We start from the raw sequence: 19267 nt of genomic DNA on the forward strand, positions 1-19267 counted from the left end.
ACTGTAATGCTGTAAACAGAGTGAACTAAGCATAACAAAATGGTGCCTGTCACTTTTCTTGCAATCTCACGAAGATTACAGCACTGTTTTAAAATCCTTGGAGGTTGAACTTCAGCTCCACAAAGCGCTGTATTAGCGAAGCGCTGTAAAGTGAAGCGCTGTAAAGTGAGGTATACCTGTATATATCTATCTATCTATCTATATATCCTTATAGGAAAGCACAATCTCACCAATAGTAGAAATGCCACAGTGCTCTGCTATATAATATCCAGGTAATCCAAAAAATGCAGGCACTCACTGGACTTTATTATAAAAATACAAAATTTATTGATCCATATTAAAATAGAGACATAACGTTTCGGCACCACATCGTGCCTTTGTCAAATGTCATATCACATCCAAGAGAAATGCAAAACACAGACTTAAAATCAGCTAGCACACAGTCTAAAAAATACCCCTTTTAAAGACAAAATGAGATCCATTTTACCGCCACTCATCCGCTCACGTCTTCCTGGTACGAGCAATGACGTCACGTAGACACGTTAACGTACCTAGCGTGATGACGCATGGCACGACGTTGTCATGGTAACGTCAATGATGCCAAACGACAGAGCGTATATCCACACAAAGTCCCAACCGCGACAATGCGCATGCGCGGAGCTAGCCCGCATATAGGGAAATTAGGTAGTCAAGGGCAACCAACAGTAAATAGGAAAAACCAACAATAATTGAAAGCTAAATGTAGCAGGCTTAAGCGGGTAGTGGCAAGTTATTGCGAATGTCAGATGTCCGATCAGAACATTCACTAAGAGGTCATATTAGAAATATCAGCTACCGGATCATAAATCTTTAAAGTGACACGCACTCATACCACAAATGTGAGTATTCTGAGAAAGTACAACCAACATTAAATTAGGATCAAATGCTGATATATAAGATGGCAGAGTTAGGCGAGCAAAAATGAAGAAAAATGAAAACCAACATTAGTTTAACATTTATGATACCAACTGCATCAAAAGCCATAACAGTTAAGCATATTACAGCCTTGATCTACCAGCACACGTACATTCATAAATATATAAATAACTATAAACTGCATCATGCCCCCATGAAGTATTATAAGAAACTTTCACTGCAGTGAGCACCTCGCTGGGAGGCAAGTATACAAGTCCACTAGGTCAAGGCAGATATATCAAACGGAGCCAACACCAGTTAATAGACTGGACTAAAGTCAAGTGACGTATTCAGGCCCCTTGGAGACGTGTCCAATCTGTGGTATCATAAATGTTAAACTAATGTTGGTTTTCATTCATTTTTGCTCGCCTAACTCTGCCATCTTATATATAAGCATTTGATCCTAATTTAATGTCAGTTGTACTTTCTCAGAATACTCACATTTGTGGTATGAGTGCGTGTCACTTTAAAGATTTATGATCCGGTAGCTGATCGTTCTAATATGACCACTTAGTGAATGTTCTGATCAGACATCTGACATTCGCAATAACTTGCCACTACCCGCTTAAGCCTGCTACATTTAGCTTTCAATTATCGTTGGTTTTTCCTGTTTACTGTTGGTTGCCCTTGACTACCTAATTTCCCTATATGCGGGCTAGCTCCGAGCATGCGCATTGTCGCGGTTGGGACTTTGTGTAGATATACGCTCTGTCGTTTGGCATCATTGACGTTACCATGACAACGTCGTGCCATGCGTCATCACGCTAGATACGATAACGTGTCTACGTGACGTCATTGCTCATACCAGGAAGACATGAGTGGCGGTAAAATGGATCTCATTTTGTCTTTAAAAGGGGTATTGTTTTTAGACTGTGTGTTAGCTGATTTTAAGTGTGTGTTTTGCATTTCTCTTGGAATGCGATATGAAATTTGACAAAGGCACGATGTGGTGCCGAAACGTTATGTCTATTTTAATATGGATCAATAAATTTTGTATTTTTATAATAAAGTCCAGTGAGTGCCTGCATTTTTTGGATTATATATATATATATATATATTTACAAGAAAGATCAGCACTCACCAATGTAACAACCACTCGAATGCACGGCCAAGATAAATGTAGACAAAAGTAGAAGCATAGAGACAAGACCTGGTGTTGATCCCTGTAGTCCCACGCCACAAAAGCCAGCACACGAGATTTAAGCAACACACCCTCCTTTAATACAAAGCATAACGTTTCAGCTCCCACTGGAGCCTTGTTCACATGCAATAATTCATCACGATAGATCAGGTCTTGTCTCTATGCTTCTACTTTTGTCTATATATATATATATACATATACACACACACACACATACATATACATACACACACACACACACATACTGTGTAATATATATATACATATATATATACACACACACACAAGAGAGAGAGAGAGAGAGAGAGAGAGAGAGAGATATTTTATATACACATACATACATAGAGATATATATATGGTCTTAGGACGGGGGAGACCCCGAAAACGTTTACCGTATTGAACAAATGGTATTGTGAAAAACGGAGAGTGCCTTCTTTGCTGGTTAAAATATTAATCTGATTGGGAGTGCACCACGGAGGTTGTCTTGTACGCTGAGTGCTGGTTCCCTACTTTGTGTATGTATGTATGTATGTATGTATGTATGTATGTATGTATGTATGTATGTATGTATGTGTATATATATATATATATATATATATATATATATATATATATATATATATATATATATATATATATATATATATATATATATATATATATATATATATATATATATATATATAGTCAGTATGTAAAACACACAAACGGTGTAAACTGCACACTAAAATAAATAGTACAGAGCAAATGAATGCAAATATATTGTGCAATCTTAATAAATACAATATCAACAGATTTATAACAGTCTTATCTGGGAATGCAGCGTTCCAGTCTTCTTTAAACCTGGGGAGAAATGGCAGCTTATAGGTGAATCCTCCTGTACCAACACTGGAGTTCAAAAGTGAAACAAATCCAATGGCGTCTTTCACCGTGGTGTAAGGTGGGTGTGGCCTTACGCCACAGTGAAAGATGCCGTTTTGGGATACATGCTACGTAGTAGCAATTTAGTATCTGTTACATGCTATTTTCTTTGTCACATTGCTATTTTATTTACAACGCATGAGGATTGCCTCATACGAGTCACATTTGCAAACTACCGGATACAATTTGGACATATCGCTGCCTGCATAGTGGGACATCCTGTTTCACCCTTTGTGCTGTATAAGGAACATGCCTTACCTCATATTGATTGAGGTCTCCTGTGTGAGTACCCACCTACAAGGGGGATTGTGAAAATTGTTTATGTGTACAATTTTTATTAAAGCAGACTACACTATGAGGAGATTCTTTGTGCGTTTACTTTTTTAGATTGGATTTGTTTCACACGCACACACAAATTTTATATATATATATATATACACACACTGTATATGTTTGCACGTGTCACACCCGATATCATCTAACACAGAAAAATTGCTGATATGGGGGTGGATTGGAGTAGACATTAAAGGGACAGTAAACTTAAAAAATAATGTTATTTGAAAAAGAAGACCTAATCAGAGGATCAGAGAGAGAACAGGGAAGTGCAACTTTGACAGCTAAAATCTCTAAAAATCCTTTGATTTTGAAAGCTGTCGCTAAGATAATGTTATATAATTCTGCACTATGTGCAGAATTTATTATTTTTTAAGTTGACTGTCCCTTTAAAAGAAAAAAAAATTTAAATACACTTCCCTTAATTTCTCATACTTTTTTGCCCAACACTCTTCCCACATAAGTATCTTCTATTCAATGTGTAAAATTAAAATGCAACCCGTTTTATAGCACTGTAATGAGGACAAGATCTGGTATAGCATCAGTCCAGACTCCAGTCACATTGCCATGTATGCCAACTGTGGGGCACTGTGCTGTAAAATAGTTTTGACTTAATGTATTTATTTTCCAATTGCTTGTTATGCCAGTTGCAGAGTAGAAAATGCATGGGAAATTGTTTCTTTGTTTTTGCATATGAAAAAACTGCTTTGGTTTTTTAAAACCACAACCCATTAAAATTGTCTGGGCTTGAAGGGAGAACATCTCTCATTATCTTACATTCTATGTAAACACAAAGGCTTCATTATCTTATCTCTGTCACAGATAGCAATTTAAACTTAAAGAGCCATGATACCCAAATCTTGAAATACTTGAAATTCATGCAGCATAGCTGTAAAAAGCTGACTAGACCATATCACCTGAACATCTCTATGTAAAAATGAAAGATATTTTACCTCAAAAGTTCCTCAGTAGCCCCATCCCATTGTAAAGGAATTCTAAGCAGCAAATCAGTATGTCTGTCCCGGGACAGCTAAGGGAGTGAGCTTACGTGCACACTCATCTTATTTCCCTATTCAGTTTAAGGAAGTTTACTATGAAATCTCATGAGAGTTTAGTCAAATCTCATGAGATCACAGTAAAAGAGTTTATGACCTCAGCACTGTTGATGCTGATTGGCTGCTGTTCATTTTTTTTTACCTGAAGTTGAGTATTACTTTTTACACAGAACTTACTCTGCTGAGCTGAGGAAATTGTGAGGTAAAATATCTTCCTTTTTTACATAGAGATGCTCAGGTGATATTTTCCTGTCAGCTTTTTACAGTTATACTGCATCAGTTTCAAGTGATTTAGCATATGAGTATTATTTCCCTTTAACATTTTATTACCTCTCTCAGCCACCAATGGGAGTATGGTTTATTTTCCTGGATCTTGTTTGGCTATCTTTTCTGTACCCAATACTGCAGTAGTGATTTTATAAAGCAAAGGTTTTCAAAGGTTAAAATAAAGATACATTAACTATTTGTACATTCCAACATGCAAAATGGATAACTGGGAACACATTAAAAAGGGAAGGACATTTTTCAGTACTTTCTTTAACGAAGAAGTGTGACTATAATTTGTATTATACCAGCTGCATATTATAATTGCCAAGTCAGTCCCTATGTGTAGCAGTTTGGAAGTATATTAAGATGCCGCCCATGCTTCAGTGTTTTGAAATCTGCCATTAGAAAGAGACATGGACAGGGATGTTGCAAATTCCCTAATAGTAGGGTCAGACAGCTAAAGTTGCATTCCCCCCAAAAAATTATAATATAATATAAGCTTTATATATAATAAATGGATACAGAGTAAATACCACTGTTTCATGCCTTATACTCTGAAGATCCTCCAAACGTATGGGGATTATTATCTAGGTACCAAAACATATTTATTGCAATGCTTAAAAATGCACCTAGGCTTAGATGGTGTTTAGCTAATGATTATTACCACTAGTCAGATGGAGAAGTAAATGTCAGTATAGCAATGACAGGTAAATGGTTTTCTTTATTCCTAGTTATGAATAACTTACATCATTGCTGGCATTCTTCAACTGGTTCAGCAAGTAATCTATAATATCACCACCATGGTTGGCGTGAATGAGTCCCAAGGCATAGAGACCACCTCCCTCCTGGTATGCTGAACCAGGTGACGTATCCTTGGGTAAGTAAGTTGCCATGAGCTGGAGTGCTTCCTTCTCGTGTCCCTGATAGGGTAAACAATGACATTATTTTCTGCACATAGATACTTATCATATACTTGACTAGTGTGTTCCTGTACCAAGTCCTCACAACCCTTACACCATACTTAAAATGTTGTTTAAAGGGATATGAAAGCCAAAATTAAACTAGCATGTTATTTTAAGACCACTTTAAACTCACTTCTATTTTCAAATTTACATTTAGCCAATTATGATTGATGGCTGCAAATATTTCCTTCCTGTCATTGGTTCACCAGGTGTGTTCAACTAGCTCCCAGTAGTTTAAAAGGGTCATTGAACACTAAGGGCTATATTACAAGTGGAACGCAAAATATTGCTTCTGCGAAAGTGATATTTGCGCTCCACTTAGTAATACCAGCACACGCAAATGCATTAACAGCCGGAGGCAGATTCTCTCCAGATAGTTCTGTTCTAATCAGTTTCATTTACTGTTGGTGTGTTTCCCTAGCATTACCAGGGTAAAGTACAATTAATGATTTTATTAGCTTTATCCAGAAGCATTTGGGTGTAAAGTCCAAAGTATGATCTTATTTTGGGCTTTTTTTTTTTTTTTTTATGAAAAAACTAAAATATACTTTATTTTGGGTGCAACTGGGGCACTTTTAGAAAATTAACCAGAGATCAGATCTCTGGTTAATTTGCTAAATGCGAATTGCTACCACAAGCTCACGGTAGCAATAACTAGCCACTTATCATGGCTGGTTAGTTATTGCCCGCCCGTAAACGGGCGAATCTGCCAGTTTACGGGCACACAAAATAGAGCTCCACTTGTTATCTGGCCCTAAATACATTTTATAAGCATAGTATTGAGGTTATTCCCTGCCCCCCTCTAGTCATAGGTGCTGCCATATTGCCACGACATTCCATATGTGCATCAATTCTCCTTCAGACCTAGGTTCCATAATGGTAGAACCCATGACTAGAAAGTAGTGCTTGAAATGTGTTTAGTGTCCCATTAATCCCTTTGCAGGAGGTTAGACACAGTTATAGGCAAGCAATAGTGCATTAATGCTCTCTCTTTTGTCATGAGCCAAAATAATGACTTTATTGAAAAACATCAGTGTTCGCTGAAGTCCCAAACCTCCAGATGTTAAATAACAGACCCCTTCTTTCGCATACATTTGAGAGATGACATACCTTGTGAATTACACCTAAACTGGCTGTTGCTGTGAACTTTGCCCAGTTGGTGGCTCTTGCCAACCACTCTAGATTATCTCTGAAAATGAGAGTCCACAGAGAAAGGAGACAATGTCAGAAAGAAAAACAGAACTGTGACAGATGCATCCCCAAATATTAAAGGGACAGGAAACTTCAAAATGTTCTTTCAAGATTTGGATAAAACATACAATTTTAAACAACTTTTAAATTTACTTCTATTATCAAATTTGCACAATTCTCTTGTTATCCTTTGCTAAATGAACAGCACTGCACTACTGGCAGGAAGCTAAACACATCTAGTTAGCCAATCACAAGAGACAAATGTGTGCAGGCACCAATCAGCAACTAGCTCCCACTAGTGTAGAATATGTGCTTATTCATTTTCAACAACAGATAGCAAGAGAAAAAGCACATTTGAAAATAGAAGTGAATTTAAAATGACATGCTCTATCTGAATCATGCAAATTTAGTTTTGACTTTCCTATCTCTTTAATACACAAGTTAAAAAATCCATATTAATTTCACTTTTTAAAGTTGTTCTTTGTTAAAAGGTAACACCTGCTGTCAAGAGCACAAACACGGTTAGCCTATTTTTGTATTGCAGTGTACAACAAACATTTTTATGCAGCAAACAATGTACATTGACATACAACTTCCTCTACGCACTAGATAACACAGGTAACACATTACTCTTATTAACTTGTAGCACTGTAAATCCATGGAACAAAATCACAGTATTACCACCAAAAATGAATGGCTCCTCACAACAACTGACCCTATAAGTAAAGGCTGAACTGAAAACCACATCTCTTTCCACTGAGCAACTTTACATATAAAACATTAACAAGAAGGCAGCTTGGCTACATGTGGATATAAAACAGGAATACAAATCTTAGCATGATATCATTTGCAGCCAATTTTGTGGACCCTTCTAGGAAAAGAGTTGCCAAACAGGAAAACCTTGTGACAGTAACACAAATATTTTACATAAATCAGAAACTACTATAAAAACATAATTTATGTAAGAACTTGCCTGATAAATTCATTTCTTTCATATTAGCAAGAGTCCATGAGCTAGTGACGTATGGGATATACATTCCCACCAGGAGGGGCAAAGTTTCCCAAACCTTAAAATGCCTATAAATACACCCCTCACCACACCCACAATTCAGTTTAACGAATAGCCAAGAAGTGGGGTGATAAAAAAGTGCGAAAGCATATAAAATAAGGAATTGGAATAATTGTGCTTTATACAAAAAAATCATAACCACCAAAAAAAAGGGTGGGCCTCATGGACTCTTGCTAATATGAAAGAAATGAATTTATCAGGTAAGTTCTTACATAAATTATGTTTTCTTTCATGTAAGTAGCAAGAGTCCATGAGCTAGTGACGTATGGGATAATGATTACCCAAAGATGTGGATCTTTCCACAAAAGAGTCACTAGAGAGGGAGGGATAAAATAAAGACAGCCAATTCCTGCTGAAAATAATCCACACCCAAAATAAAAAGTTTAATAAAAAACATAAGCAGAAGATTCAGACTGAAACCGCTGCCTGAAGTACTTTTCTACCAAAAACTGCTTCAGAAGAAGAAAATACATCAAAATGGTAGAATTTAGTAAAAGTATGCAAAGAGGACCAAGTTGCTGCTTTGCAAATCTGATCAACCGAAGCTTCATTCCTAAACGCCCAGGAAGTAGAAACTGACCTGGTAGAATGAGCTGTAATCCTCTGAGGCGGAGTTTTACCCGACTCAACATAGGCAAGATGAATTAAAGATTTCAACCAAGATGCCAAAGAAATGGCAGAAGCTTTCTGGCCTTTTCTAGAACCGGAAAAAATAACAAATAGACTAGAAGTCTTTCGGAAAGACTTAGTAGCTTCAACATAATATTTCAAAGCTCTAACAACATCCAAAGAATGCAATGCTTTCTCCTTAGAATTCTTAAGATTAGGACATAATGAAGGAACCACAATTTCTCTACTAATGTTGTTGGAATTCACAAGTTTAGGTAAAAATTCAAAAGAAGTTCGCAACACCGCCTTATCCTGATGAAAAATCAGAAAAGGAGACTCACAAGAAAAGAGCAGATAATTCAGAAACTCTTCTGGCAGAAGAGATGGCCAAAAGGAACAAAACTTTCCATGAAAGTAATTTAATGACCAATGAATGCATAGGTTCAAAGGGAGGAGCTTGAAGAGCTCCCAGAACCAAATTCAAACTCCAAGGAGGAGAAATTGACTTAATGACAGGTTTTATACGAACCAAAGCTTGTACAAAGCAATGAATATCGGGAAGAATAGCAATCTTTCTGTGAAAAAGAACAGAAAGAGCAGAGATTTGTCCTTTCAAGGAACTTGCAGACAAACCCTTATCTAAACCATCCTGAAGAAACAAAAAATTCTCGGCATTCTAAAAGAATGCCAAGAAAAATGATGAGAAAGACACCAAAAAATATAAGTCTTCCAGACTCTATAATATATCTCTCTAGATACAGATTTACGAGCCTGTAACATAGTATTAATCACAGAGTCAGAGAAACCTCTTTGACCAAGAATCAAGCGTTCAATCTCCATACCTTTAAATTTAAGGATTTCAGATCCTGATGGAAAAAAGGACCTTGTGACAGAAAGTCTGGTCTAACGGAAGAGTCCATGGTTGGCAAGAGGCCATCCGGACAAGATCCGCATACCAAACCTGTGAGGCCATGCCGGAGCTACCAGCAGAACAAACGAGCATTCCTTCAGAATCTTGGAGATTACTCTTGGAAGAAGAACTAGAGGCGGAAAGATATAGGCAGGATGATACTTCCAAGGAAGTGATAATGCATCCACTGCCTCCGCCTGAGGATCCCGGGATCTGGACAGATATCTGGGAAGTTTCTTGTTTAGATGAGACGCCATCAGATCTATTTCTGGAAGTTCCCACATTTAAACAATCTGAAGAAATACCTCTGGGTGAAGAGACCATTCGCCCGGATGCAACGTTTGGCGGCTGAGATAATCCGCTTCCCAATTGTCTACACCTGGGATATGAACCGCAGAGATTAGACAGGAGATGGATTCCGCCCAAACCAAAAAAAATCGAGATACTTCTTTCATAGCCAGAGGACTGTGAGTCCCTCCTTTATGATTGATGTATGCCACAGTTGTGACATTGTCTGTCTGAAAACAAATGAACGATTCTCTCTACAGAAGAGGCCAAAACTGAAGAGCTCTGAAAATTGCACGGAGTTCCAAAATATTGATCGGTAATCTCACCTCCTGAGATTCCCAAACTCCTTGTGCCGTCAGAGATCCCCACACAGCTCCCCAACCTGTGAGACTTGTATCTGTTGAAATTACAGTCCAGGTCGGAAGCACAAAAAGAAGCCCCCTGAATTAAACGATGGTGATCTGTCCACCACGTTAGAGAGTGTCGAACAATCGGTTTTAAAGATATAAATTGAGATATCTTTGTGTAATCCTTGCACCATTGATTCAGCATACAGAGCTGAAGAGGTCGCATGTGAAAACGAGCAAAGGGGATCGCGTCCGATGCAGCAGTCATAAGACCTAGAATTTCCATGCATAAGGTTACCGAAGGGAATGATTGTGACTGAAGGTTTCGACAAGCTGAAATCAATTTTAGACGTCTCTTGTCTGTTAAAGACAGAGTCATGGACACTGAATCTATCTGGAAACCCAGAAAGGTTACCCTTGACTGAGGAATCAATGAACTTTTTGGTAAATTGATCCTCCAACCATGATCTTGAAGAAACAACACAAGTCGATTCGCATGAGATTCTTCGAATGAGAAGACTGAGCAAATACCAAGATAATCGTCCAAATAAGGAAATACCAAAACCCTGTTCTCTGAATACAGAAAGAAGGGCACCGAGAATCTTTGAAAAAAATTCTTGGAACTGAGGCTAGGCCAAACGGTAGAGCCACAAAACTGGTAATGCTTGTCTAAAAAGAGAATCTCAGACACTAAAAGTGATCTGGATGAATCGGAATATGCAGATACACATCCTGTAAATCTATTGTAGACATATAATGCCCTTGCTAAACAAAAGGCAGAATAGTCCTACAGTAACCATCTTGAATGTTGGTATCCTTACATAACGATTCAATATTGATAGATCCGGAACTGGTCTGAAGGAATTGACCTTCTTTGGTACAATGAAGAGATAAAATAAAATCCTAGTCCCTGTTCCAGAACTGGAACTGGCATAATTACTCCAGCCAACTCTAGATCTGAAACACATTTCAGAAATGCTGAGCCTTGCTGTGTTAACTGGGACACGGGAAAGAAAAAAATCTCTTAGCAGGAGGCCTTAACTTGAAGCCAATTCTGTACCTTTCTGAAACAATGTTCTGAAACCAGAGATTGAGAACGGAATTGATCCAAATTCCTTTGAAGAAAACGTAATCTGCCCCATACCAGCTGAACTGGAAAAAGGGCCGCACCTTCATGGGTACTTAGGAGCTGACTATAGGTTTCTATAAGGCTTGGATATATTCCAAACTGGAAATAGTTTCCAAACTGATACCGCTCCTGAGGATGAAGGATCAGGCTTTTGTTCCTTATTATGAGAAAAAGAACGAAAAAATGATTATTACCCTGGAAAGAAAGGGAAAACAAAGTTGACTTAGAAGACATATCAGCATTCCAAGTTTAATCCATAAAGCTTTTCTAGCTAAAATAGCTAGAGACATATACCTGACATCAACTCTAATGATATCAAAAGATGGTATCACCAATAAAATTATTAGCATGTTATAGAATAATAATAATGCTATAAAATTATGATCTGTTACTTGTTGCGCTAAAACTTCTAACCAAAAAGTTGAAGCTGCAGCAACATCCGGTAAAAATATAGCAGGTCTAAGAAGATTACCTGAACATAAGTAAACTTTTCTTAGAAAGGATTCAATTTTCTTATCTAAAGGATCCTTAAATTTAGTACTATCTGCCGTAGGAATATTAGTACATTTTAGCAGGAATAGAGACAGCCCCAAACCTTAGGGATTTTGTCCCAAAAAAACTCTAATCTGTCAGATGGCACAGGATATAATTGCTTAAACGTTTAGAAGGAGTAAAAGAATTACCCAAATTATTCCATTCCCTGGAAATTACTTCAGAAAAAGCATCAGGGAGATTAAACACTTCTGGAATAACTACAGGAGATTTAAAAACCCTATTTAAACGTTTAGATTTAGTATCAAGAGGACCAGAATCCTCTATATCTAAAGCAATTAATACTTCTTTAAATAAAGAACGAATAAATTCCATCTTGAACAAATACAAAGATTTATCAGCATCAACCTCTGAGACAGAAACCTCTGAACCAGAAGAACCATTATCAGTATCAGAATGATGATGTTCATTTAAAAATTCATCTGAAAAAAGAGAAGTTTTAAAAGACTTATGTAAACTAGAAGGAGAAATAACAGACATAGCCTTCTAAATGGATTTAAAAAATAAAATCTCTTATGTTTATCAGGAACACTCTGAAAATTAGATGTTGACGGAACAGCAACAGGTAATATAACAGTACTAAAGGAAATTTTATCTGCATTAATAAGTTTGTCATGACATGCAATACAAACAACAGCTGGAGAAACAGATACCAAAAATTTATAGCAGATACACTTAGCTTGGTAGCTCCAGCCCCGGGCAGTGATTTTCCTGAAGTATCTTCTGACTCAGTTGCAACGTGGAACATCTTGCAATATGTAATAGAAAAAACAACATATAAAGCAAATTAAACAAAATCCTTAAATGACAGTTTCAGGAATGGGAAAAAAATGCCAGTGAACAAGCTTCTAGCAACCAGAAGCAATAAATAATGAGACTTAAATAATGTGGAGACAAAAGCGACGCCCATATTTTTTTAGCGCCAAACAAGACGCCCACATTATTTGGCGCCTAAATGCTTTTGGCGCCAAAAATGACGCCACATCCGGAACGCCGACATTTTTGGCGCAAAATAACGTCAAAAAAAATGACGCAACTTCCGGTGACACGTATGACGCCGGAAACGGAAAAGAATTTTTGCGCCAAAAAAATCCGCGCCAAGAATGACGCAATAAAATTAAGCATTTTCAGCCCCCGCGAGCCTAACAGCCCACAGGGAAAAAAGAGTCAAATTTTTGAAAGGTAAGAAAAAATGTTAAATTCAAATGCATTATCCCAAATATGAAACTGAATGTCTGAAAAATAAGGAAAGTTGAACATTCTGAGTCAAGGCAAATAAATGTTTGAATACATATATTTAGAACTTTATAAACAAAGTGCCCAACCATAGCTTAGAGTGTCACAGAAAATAAGATTTACTTACCCCAGGACACTCATCTACATGTTTGTAGAAAGCCAAACCAGTACTGAAACGAGAATCAGCAGAGGTAATGGTATATATAAGAGTATATCGTCGATCTGAAAAGGGAGGTAAGAGATGAATCTCTACGACCGATAACAGAGAACCTATGAAATAGACCCCGTAGAAGGAGATCACTGTATTCAAATAGGCAATACTCTCCTCACATCCCTCTGACATTCACTGCACGCTGAGAGGAAAACCGGGCTCCAACTTGCTGCGGAGCGCATATCAACGTAGAATCTAGCACAAACTTACTTCACCACCTCCATCGGAGGCAAAGTTTGTAAAACTGAATTGTGGGTGTGGTGAGGGGTGTATTTATAGGCATTTTAAGGTTTGGGAAACTTTGCCCCTCCTGGTAGGAATGTATATCCCATACGTCACTAGCTCATGGACTCTTGCTAATTACATGAAAGAAAAGTAGTATAAACATCTTTAATCGAGAGCAGCAAAATAGACCAATAATAATGAAGGCTACAGAAAATAAGTGGATGATGTCGATAAAATATTTAGTGGAGTTACAGAACTTCCTTTTTTATAGAAAATTACTAAATGCTTATCAATACTGTGTTAAAGTTATACTAAACCCAATTTTTTTCTTTTAATAATCCAGATAGAGCATGCAATTTTACGCAACTTTCTAATTTACTCCTATTAGCAAATTTTCTTTGTTCTCTTGCTATCTTTATTTAAAAAGCAGGAATGTAAGCTTAGGAGGTGGCCCATTTTTGGTTCAAACCTGGGTTACACTTGCTTATTGGTGGCTAAATGTAGCCACCAATAAGCAAGCTCTATCCAGGGTGCTGAACTTGAAATGGGTCGGCTCCTAAGCTTTATATTCCTGCTTTTTAAATAAAGATAGCAAGAGAACAAAGAAAATTTGATAATAGGAGTAAATTAGAAAGTTCATTAAAATTGCATGCTCTATCTGAATTCTTAAAAAAAATTGGGTTTAGTATAACTTTAATGTAAACCTGCTGGTTTAGGGGTATTTTGAATCAAATCTATGCGGTTTTGAAGCTAAAATTTGCTACTGTGACTATACTGCTGGAAAGGTAACATTTATCCTCTTAAAGGGAATGTAAACACCCTGTTATTACAAGAAAGTCTTGTTGTCTAGCTATAGGCAAACATTTAATAGATGCTAGACATGATATGCAGATGTATTTAATTCAATTTCTCTTCTCCTCTGCTGAAGCCAGTTAGAAGCACTAAAACATGTTGAGATTATCACTATAGTAACAAATTTCTGTTTCATGTTCCCTTAAAAAACAAAAACACCCTACTATATTATATAACGGAATGGATGCCACAATGGTGTAACCTAGGTGTCAAAACAGGTCTTATCTTCTCTGAGGCCATTTAGGGACAGTTACATACATGTTACTAGTCTAATATTCCTTTATGATCAGCCCTAATAATTCATGGGAGGACTAAAAACCATTACAAGGGGACATTTGTAAAATACATAGTACATTTAGTATATGCTACATTTTTCATATTATAATCCTTAATCCGCCAGCAGAGCTGAGGTAGAGACAATATACAGGTAGCGTAGATGAAAAAGGCCAAGAGGACACCTTACCTGAGGAACTGGTCACTAGTGGTGCCACAGTGCATGAAAGAATTTGCTATGACCGTTGCTGTGTGACAAACAGAATTTCTTACAGCATCCTGTAAAAAGAAAGACAGTTTTAACTGCTGAGGTGACAATATAAAAGTAGTTACATATCCATATAATGAATGTTTAGGGTTATTGTATCTAGAAACCAGGCTATAAGCAAAGTCTTGTTTATCTGCTGTATATAAGGAGGAGGAGGTAGGTATATCAAGTTTTATGAAGATCAGCAAGCACTTATCATACCTTTCAGAGAGAGCAGGAAGGAAAAATAACTTACCTTAGTGTTTTTTAAGATCATTAAGTCTGTATTATTGTTCCGTATCAAAAATTGCAAGTGGAGCTCTATAGCCATCTCCCCGCTAAGTATTTTTATCATCTTTGAGATCTGATCCTTTGGTTCTGGGGTCTATAAATAAAAGAAACAATTAACACAGAACTTCACAACCAGTTGCCAAATCTCATGAAACACAAGGCTATCACTTTATAACATTAGGAGATATAGAAAACATTGTGCAACAGCATATTGTTGGCAAACTAAAAGCCAGAAACGCAGTATATGTATAGATGTGTGTGTAGATAAACAAATTGTTAGTTTGTAAGCTAGTGAACAGAGATCTTCACAAGAGATATTTAACCAAGGTGTCTATAAGTAGTATAGAGAGCAATTTATCCTTTACCTACTAATAGGCTGTATACACCACTACTGAAACACATCTTTAGGTCATGCGTTAATTAGCACAGCCTATGTAGCAAGAACTTACTAAAGAGAAATTACTATAAATTAAAGACTTTAGTTGTCTGCATTTAGTGTTTCCTAGTTGTAATTTCAAAATGTCTGGAGAACACTGATTAATTAAGCAGCAATAGATATACTGCTGATCCCTGAGCCAGATGAAGCAGACAACTTTACTGGTTAATCTAAGCACTCACCTCTGCTGATTTGCTAGCTACAGGGCTCCCAGCTTTATCTTCAGCTTCCATGGACTCGCTGGAAAAAAAATGGACAAGAAAAACACAAATAATATGTTTATTGTAGAGAAAAACAACCCTACAATCAATGCAAGCTACATTTCTATGGGTACAGCTCCACACTGCCACCACGGACCAAATATAGATACCCCATGCAGTGCAAATTATCCGCTGCACTCAGGACTTTTTAATCATAAGGACAAACTAACCAATCATATTGCAGCACCACTGAAAAATATATATCAAACTAATGGTAACTAAAGATTTATATTTCATGTAATGGTGCTGCAATAAGAAGAGACAGTTTGTCCTACTTTATTTTCCAAAATCAGAACTATAGGTAAAATACACATCCATTTTGTAACAATACAATGCATAATAATGTTGCACATGAGATGGCCATCGAGTTTGCCCATATTCATATCCCAAGTACAGATTGAACTAATCCTCAGTGTAGTCATGTGCATATCCTACAAATTCTTTAGACTTTTTGTTGTACTTTGCATATACCACGCTGGCTATTTAATGTAACAACATTTCTTTTCAAAATAATGCATTTAGGAAATTAATAAAATGGTATACTTGAATGTAAATGATTTATAAATAACCTCTTTATATACAATCTGCTGTTTTGACACTATATATTTAATTCAAAAGATAACATACTAGCAAACATGTGATTTGTGATTGACTACTAAACACCTGGTATTAATTCTATTGTTACAGTTCTGCTAATGTTTCTACTAATGTTTCTGTACGGCCTTTCAAGAAGGAAGTTATTTTAAAAAAAAAAATCCTGAAATCATGTCAAAGAAGCCAAGTAAATAAATTTAAGGCCTAGTTGTTCTCCAGAATACTGGTGGAAAAAAAACACTTTCCCATTGCCAAATTGCTGCTAAGCTGAATATTTCTATGGGGGGACACAAAGCACATTGAAGAGAATTTCTCAAACTAAACCATTTTTAGCTAAAAGACCAGGCCAGGCAGTTTTCATAATATTGATATTCTCCAGCTTGGAACTCTGCTGTGTGAAGCAACAGAAACACTGTTATATGATGGTTCCCACCTGTCTTTTGCAGCAGAAGGCACAGTGCCCGTGTTGGTGGAACCTGGTACAGAGGGGATAGGGGCTCCAACAGTGCGCAAGTTCTGTATGACAGCGGAGAGGAACTGCTGGCTGGCGCTTTCATACAAGTCAAAGCAAATCTGATATGCCATAAGCAGGTTATCCTCCTTTACTAGCTTCTCCAGGATATCACTGACAGCCTGTGGATCATCCAGGAAGATCAGACACTAGAAGGAAAACAGAACGAGAAATGATCACCACACAAAATCCCTCCAACATTGAACAACAGGAAGAAGTTGTTAATTTTACAAAGTAAAGTCATTTCAAAAAGGGATGAAAAAGAAAGTCAAACAGTCTGGGTTTTTCAAAGTACAAGAGATCAAACCAAAGCAGAATTAGCCGTTTATACTCCAATATCCTCCCACAAAAACATGGATGTGTCTGCTATTCTGAAGAGGAAAGCAGGGGTGCAAATAGAATGCGTATTATCTTAAAGTGAAGGGACATTGTACTGTAAAATGTTCCCCCCTTTAAAGTGTTCTCAAATATCCATTGTATCTGCTGGATTCTATTTAATTGTGTGGAAACTCCTCCTTTACCTTTTTGTCATCTGAAATAGCTGCTTTTGTCTGTTGAAACGGACATCATACTGAAAATATGATTTTGTATGCTATGTAAATAGGAGATCCCATTGTAAGTTAACCTCCAAGCGGAGCGTGCTAAAGAGAAATATATTTTTGTATCTGTAATAGCTGGTTTTGAACATTAAACTCCCACAGCCTTAAAGGGACATTAAACACTATATACATTTTGTAAGCATAGTGTTGAGGTTATTTAGGTTATTTCCCGCCTCTTGCTAGTCGTAGGCGCCGCCATGTTGAAATGTACCTTTTTTTTTTTTTTTTTTTTAAAAACAAGCTTTATTGTTTGAAGAAAAAAAAAAACACAGTACAACCAAGGCAAGTGTTATAATCAACAATCAATGACAGGTCTAATGATAATCTTGCCAACATGCCCAGTCAAAGTTCTTGGTAGATGGGGGGGCGGAGCCAGCTAGCTTTCAGGGCAGACGTGTGAGACCAGAGCTCCTGCCATAATTATGCAAAAATAAGTTAAAAATTAATATTTCTACATACAAAATTACATTAGACCGATATAGGGACGTTAAGCCCATTAGCTACAACATGGAGGAGGATTTTTACTTCAAAATTCAGGCTCTATTTGCTGAGTCTGAGCGACAGATGCACCGCAGATTTGACCGGCTCATGAAGCAAATGGAGGCCCCTATGACGCAGCCTTGTATAATCAGAAGGGTGGAAATGACTGCTCCAAGCACTACGAACGGAGGCCCGTGGCTGTGGGGTGTCAGCACACTCACCGGAACCACCGATGTCGGCAGCCTGGAAGCCCCTGGAGTACTGGACCCGCCTAGGATAGAAGCAGCTGGGGGCGGCAGTGGCTATTGATGCCACACAAGAAATTGCAGAGGCCCACGAAGGTTGCCCTATTGGAAATACCCAGAGGGCTGACGCTTACCTGGAGCTTAACAACTGCCCTCTTGATGGATGCTTCGTGGCTGTGCAGGGGAGAGCGGCCGGCTCCCGAATGTGCAGCTCCGTTGCTTTGGGACGTGACGCTACAGACTCTGGAGTTTTGGGGCTAACGGCTGAAATGGCAGCTTCTATGGGTTTCCCGGTCCAGGGAATAGCGTACAGATTAGCAGTCCTAAGGAGCCTATGCAGAGATGTTGGCTTTGACCCACGGGACTTAGACAGAGGTAGCAGTGAGGTTTCCCTATATCGGCGAGTGGGCATCGGATAGGAGCAGAGATACTTATACCAGGCTTGAACGTTTTAGGCAGATTTCTTTCGTTTTGGCTTGGTGGAGTTGCTGCCCTTTCCTCGTCAATGTGTCCGAATCTACCATGGTATGCCTAGGAGTAACGCCCCTGTGAAAGCTATCGGATGGACATAATTTAAAATGTAGGCCTACAACAATGGAAACTTCATTTGTCTTGTAGGCCGCGGTACACTGGCTGAGAGTATGGTATTTGGTTCATATTGATGTAAATCCCCTCTGCTTACATTCCTAGCATTACCCTTAATGAAGGAACATTATAATTCCCTGATATGGTTAGTGCTGCCTATATAAATTCTTAGATTTAATGGTTATAAGTGCCACTAGACGTGCTCCTAAAATACTATTTTCTTGTTTATGCCATAACAAGGTTTTCTCTTCTGGTTATGTAAAAATATGCTGTAACCCTATTACTTGTATCCTCACATTTAACTATGTATATTAGTCTAAAAGCCTATATCTATGCTTGCAGTTCCTATGTAACAGTCTATGTACAATTTCATAGCGTGAGTTTCCTCTCTTACTAGCCCTAAGACTCATACTTACTATATACTAGTTTGCCCTGGTTTAACGGGCAATCCTAGATGCCCCTCTTAACATTTCAGTTACTGGTATACCATGCCT

The 19267-nt window shown here is 37.7% G+C and overlaps 1 protein-coding gene across 1 annotated transcript in view; it reads right to left on the reverse strand.

The window, feature by feature from the left end:
- The window catches only part of PSMD1 (proteasome 26S subunit, non-ATPase 1), a 318662-nt gene that overhangs the window by 280719 nt on the left and 18676 nt on the right, over window positions 1-19267 (reverse strand). The window contains exons 7-12 of the mRNA XM_053710308.1: window positions 16787-17013; window positions 15682-15739; window positions 15029-15157; window positions 14716-14804; window positions 6744-6822; window positions 5418-5591 (exon numbers count right to left, since the gene is read on the reverse strand). Coding sequence (XP_053566283.1) covers window positions 5418-5591; window positions 6744-6822; window positions 14716-14804; window positions 15029-15157; window positions 15682-15739; window positions 16787-17013 — 756 coding nt within the window. The remainder of the gene's footprint in view (window positions 1-5417; window positions 5592-6743; window positions 6823-14715; window positions 14805-15028; window positions 15158-15681; window positions 15740-16786; window positions 17014-19267) is intronic.

Source organism: Bombina bombina, chromosome 4, assembly GCF_027579735.1.
Source record: "Bombina bombina isolate aBomBom1 chromosome 4, aBomBom1.pri, whole genome shotgun sequence".
NCBI classification, from domain to species: domain Eukaryota; kingdom Metazoa; phylum Chordata; class Amphibia; order Anura; family Bombinatoridae; genus Bombina; species Bombina bombina.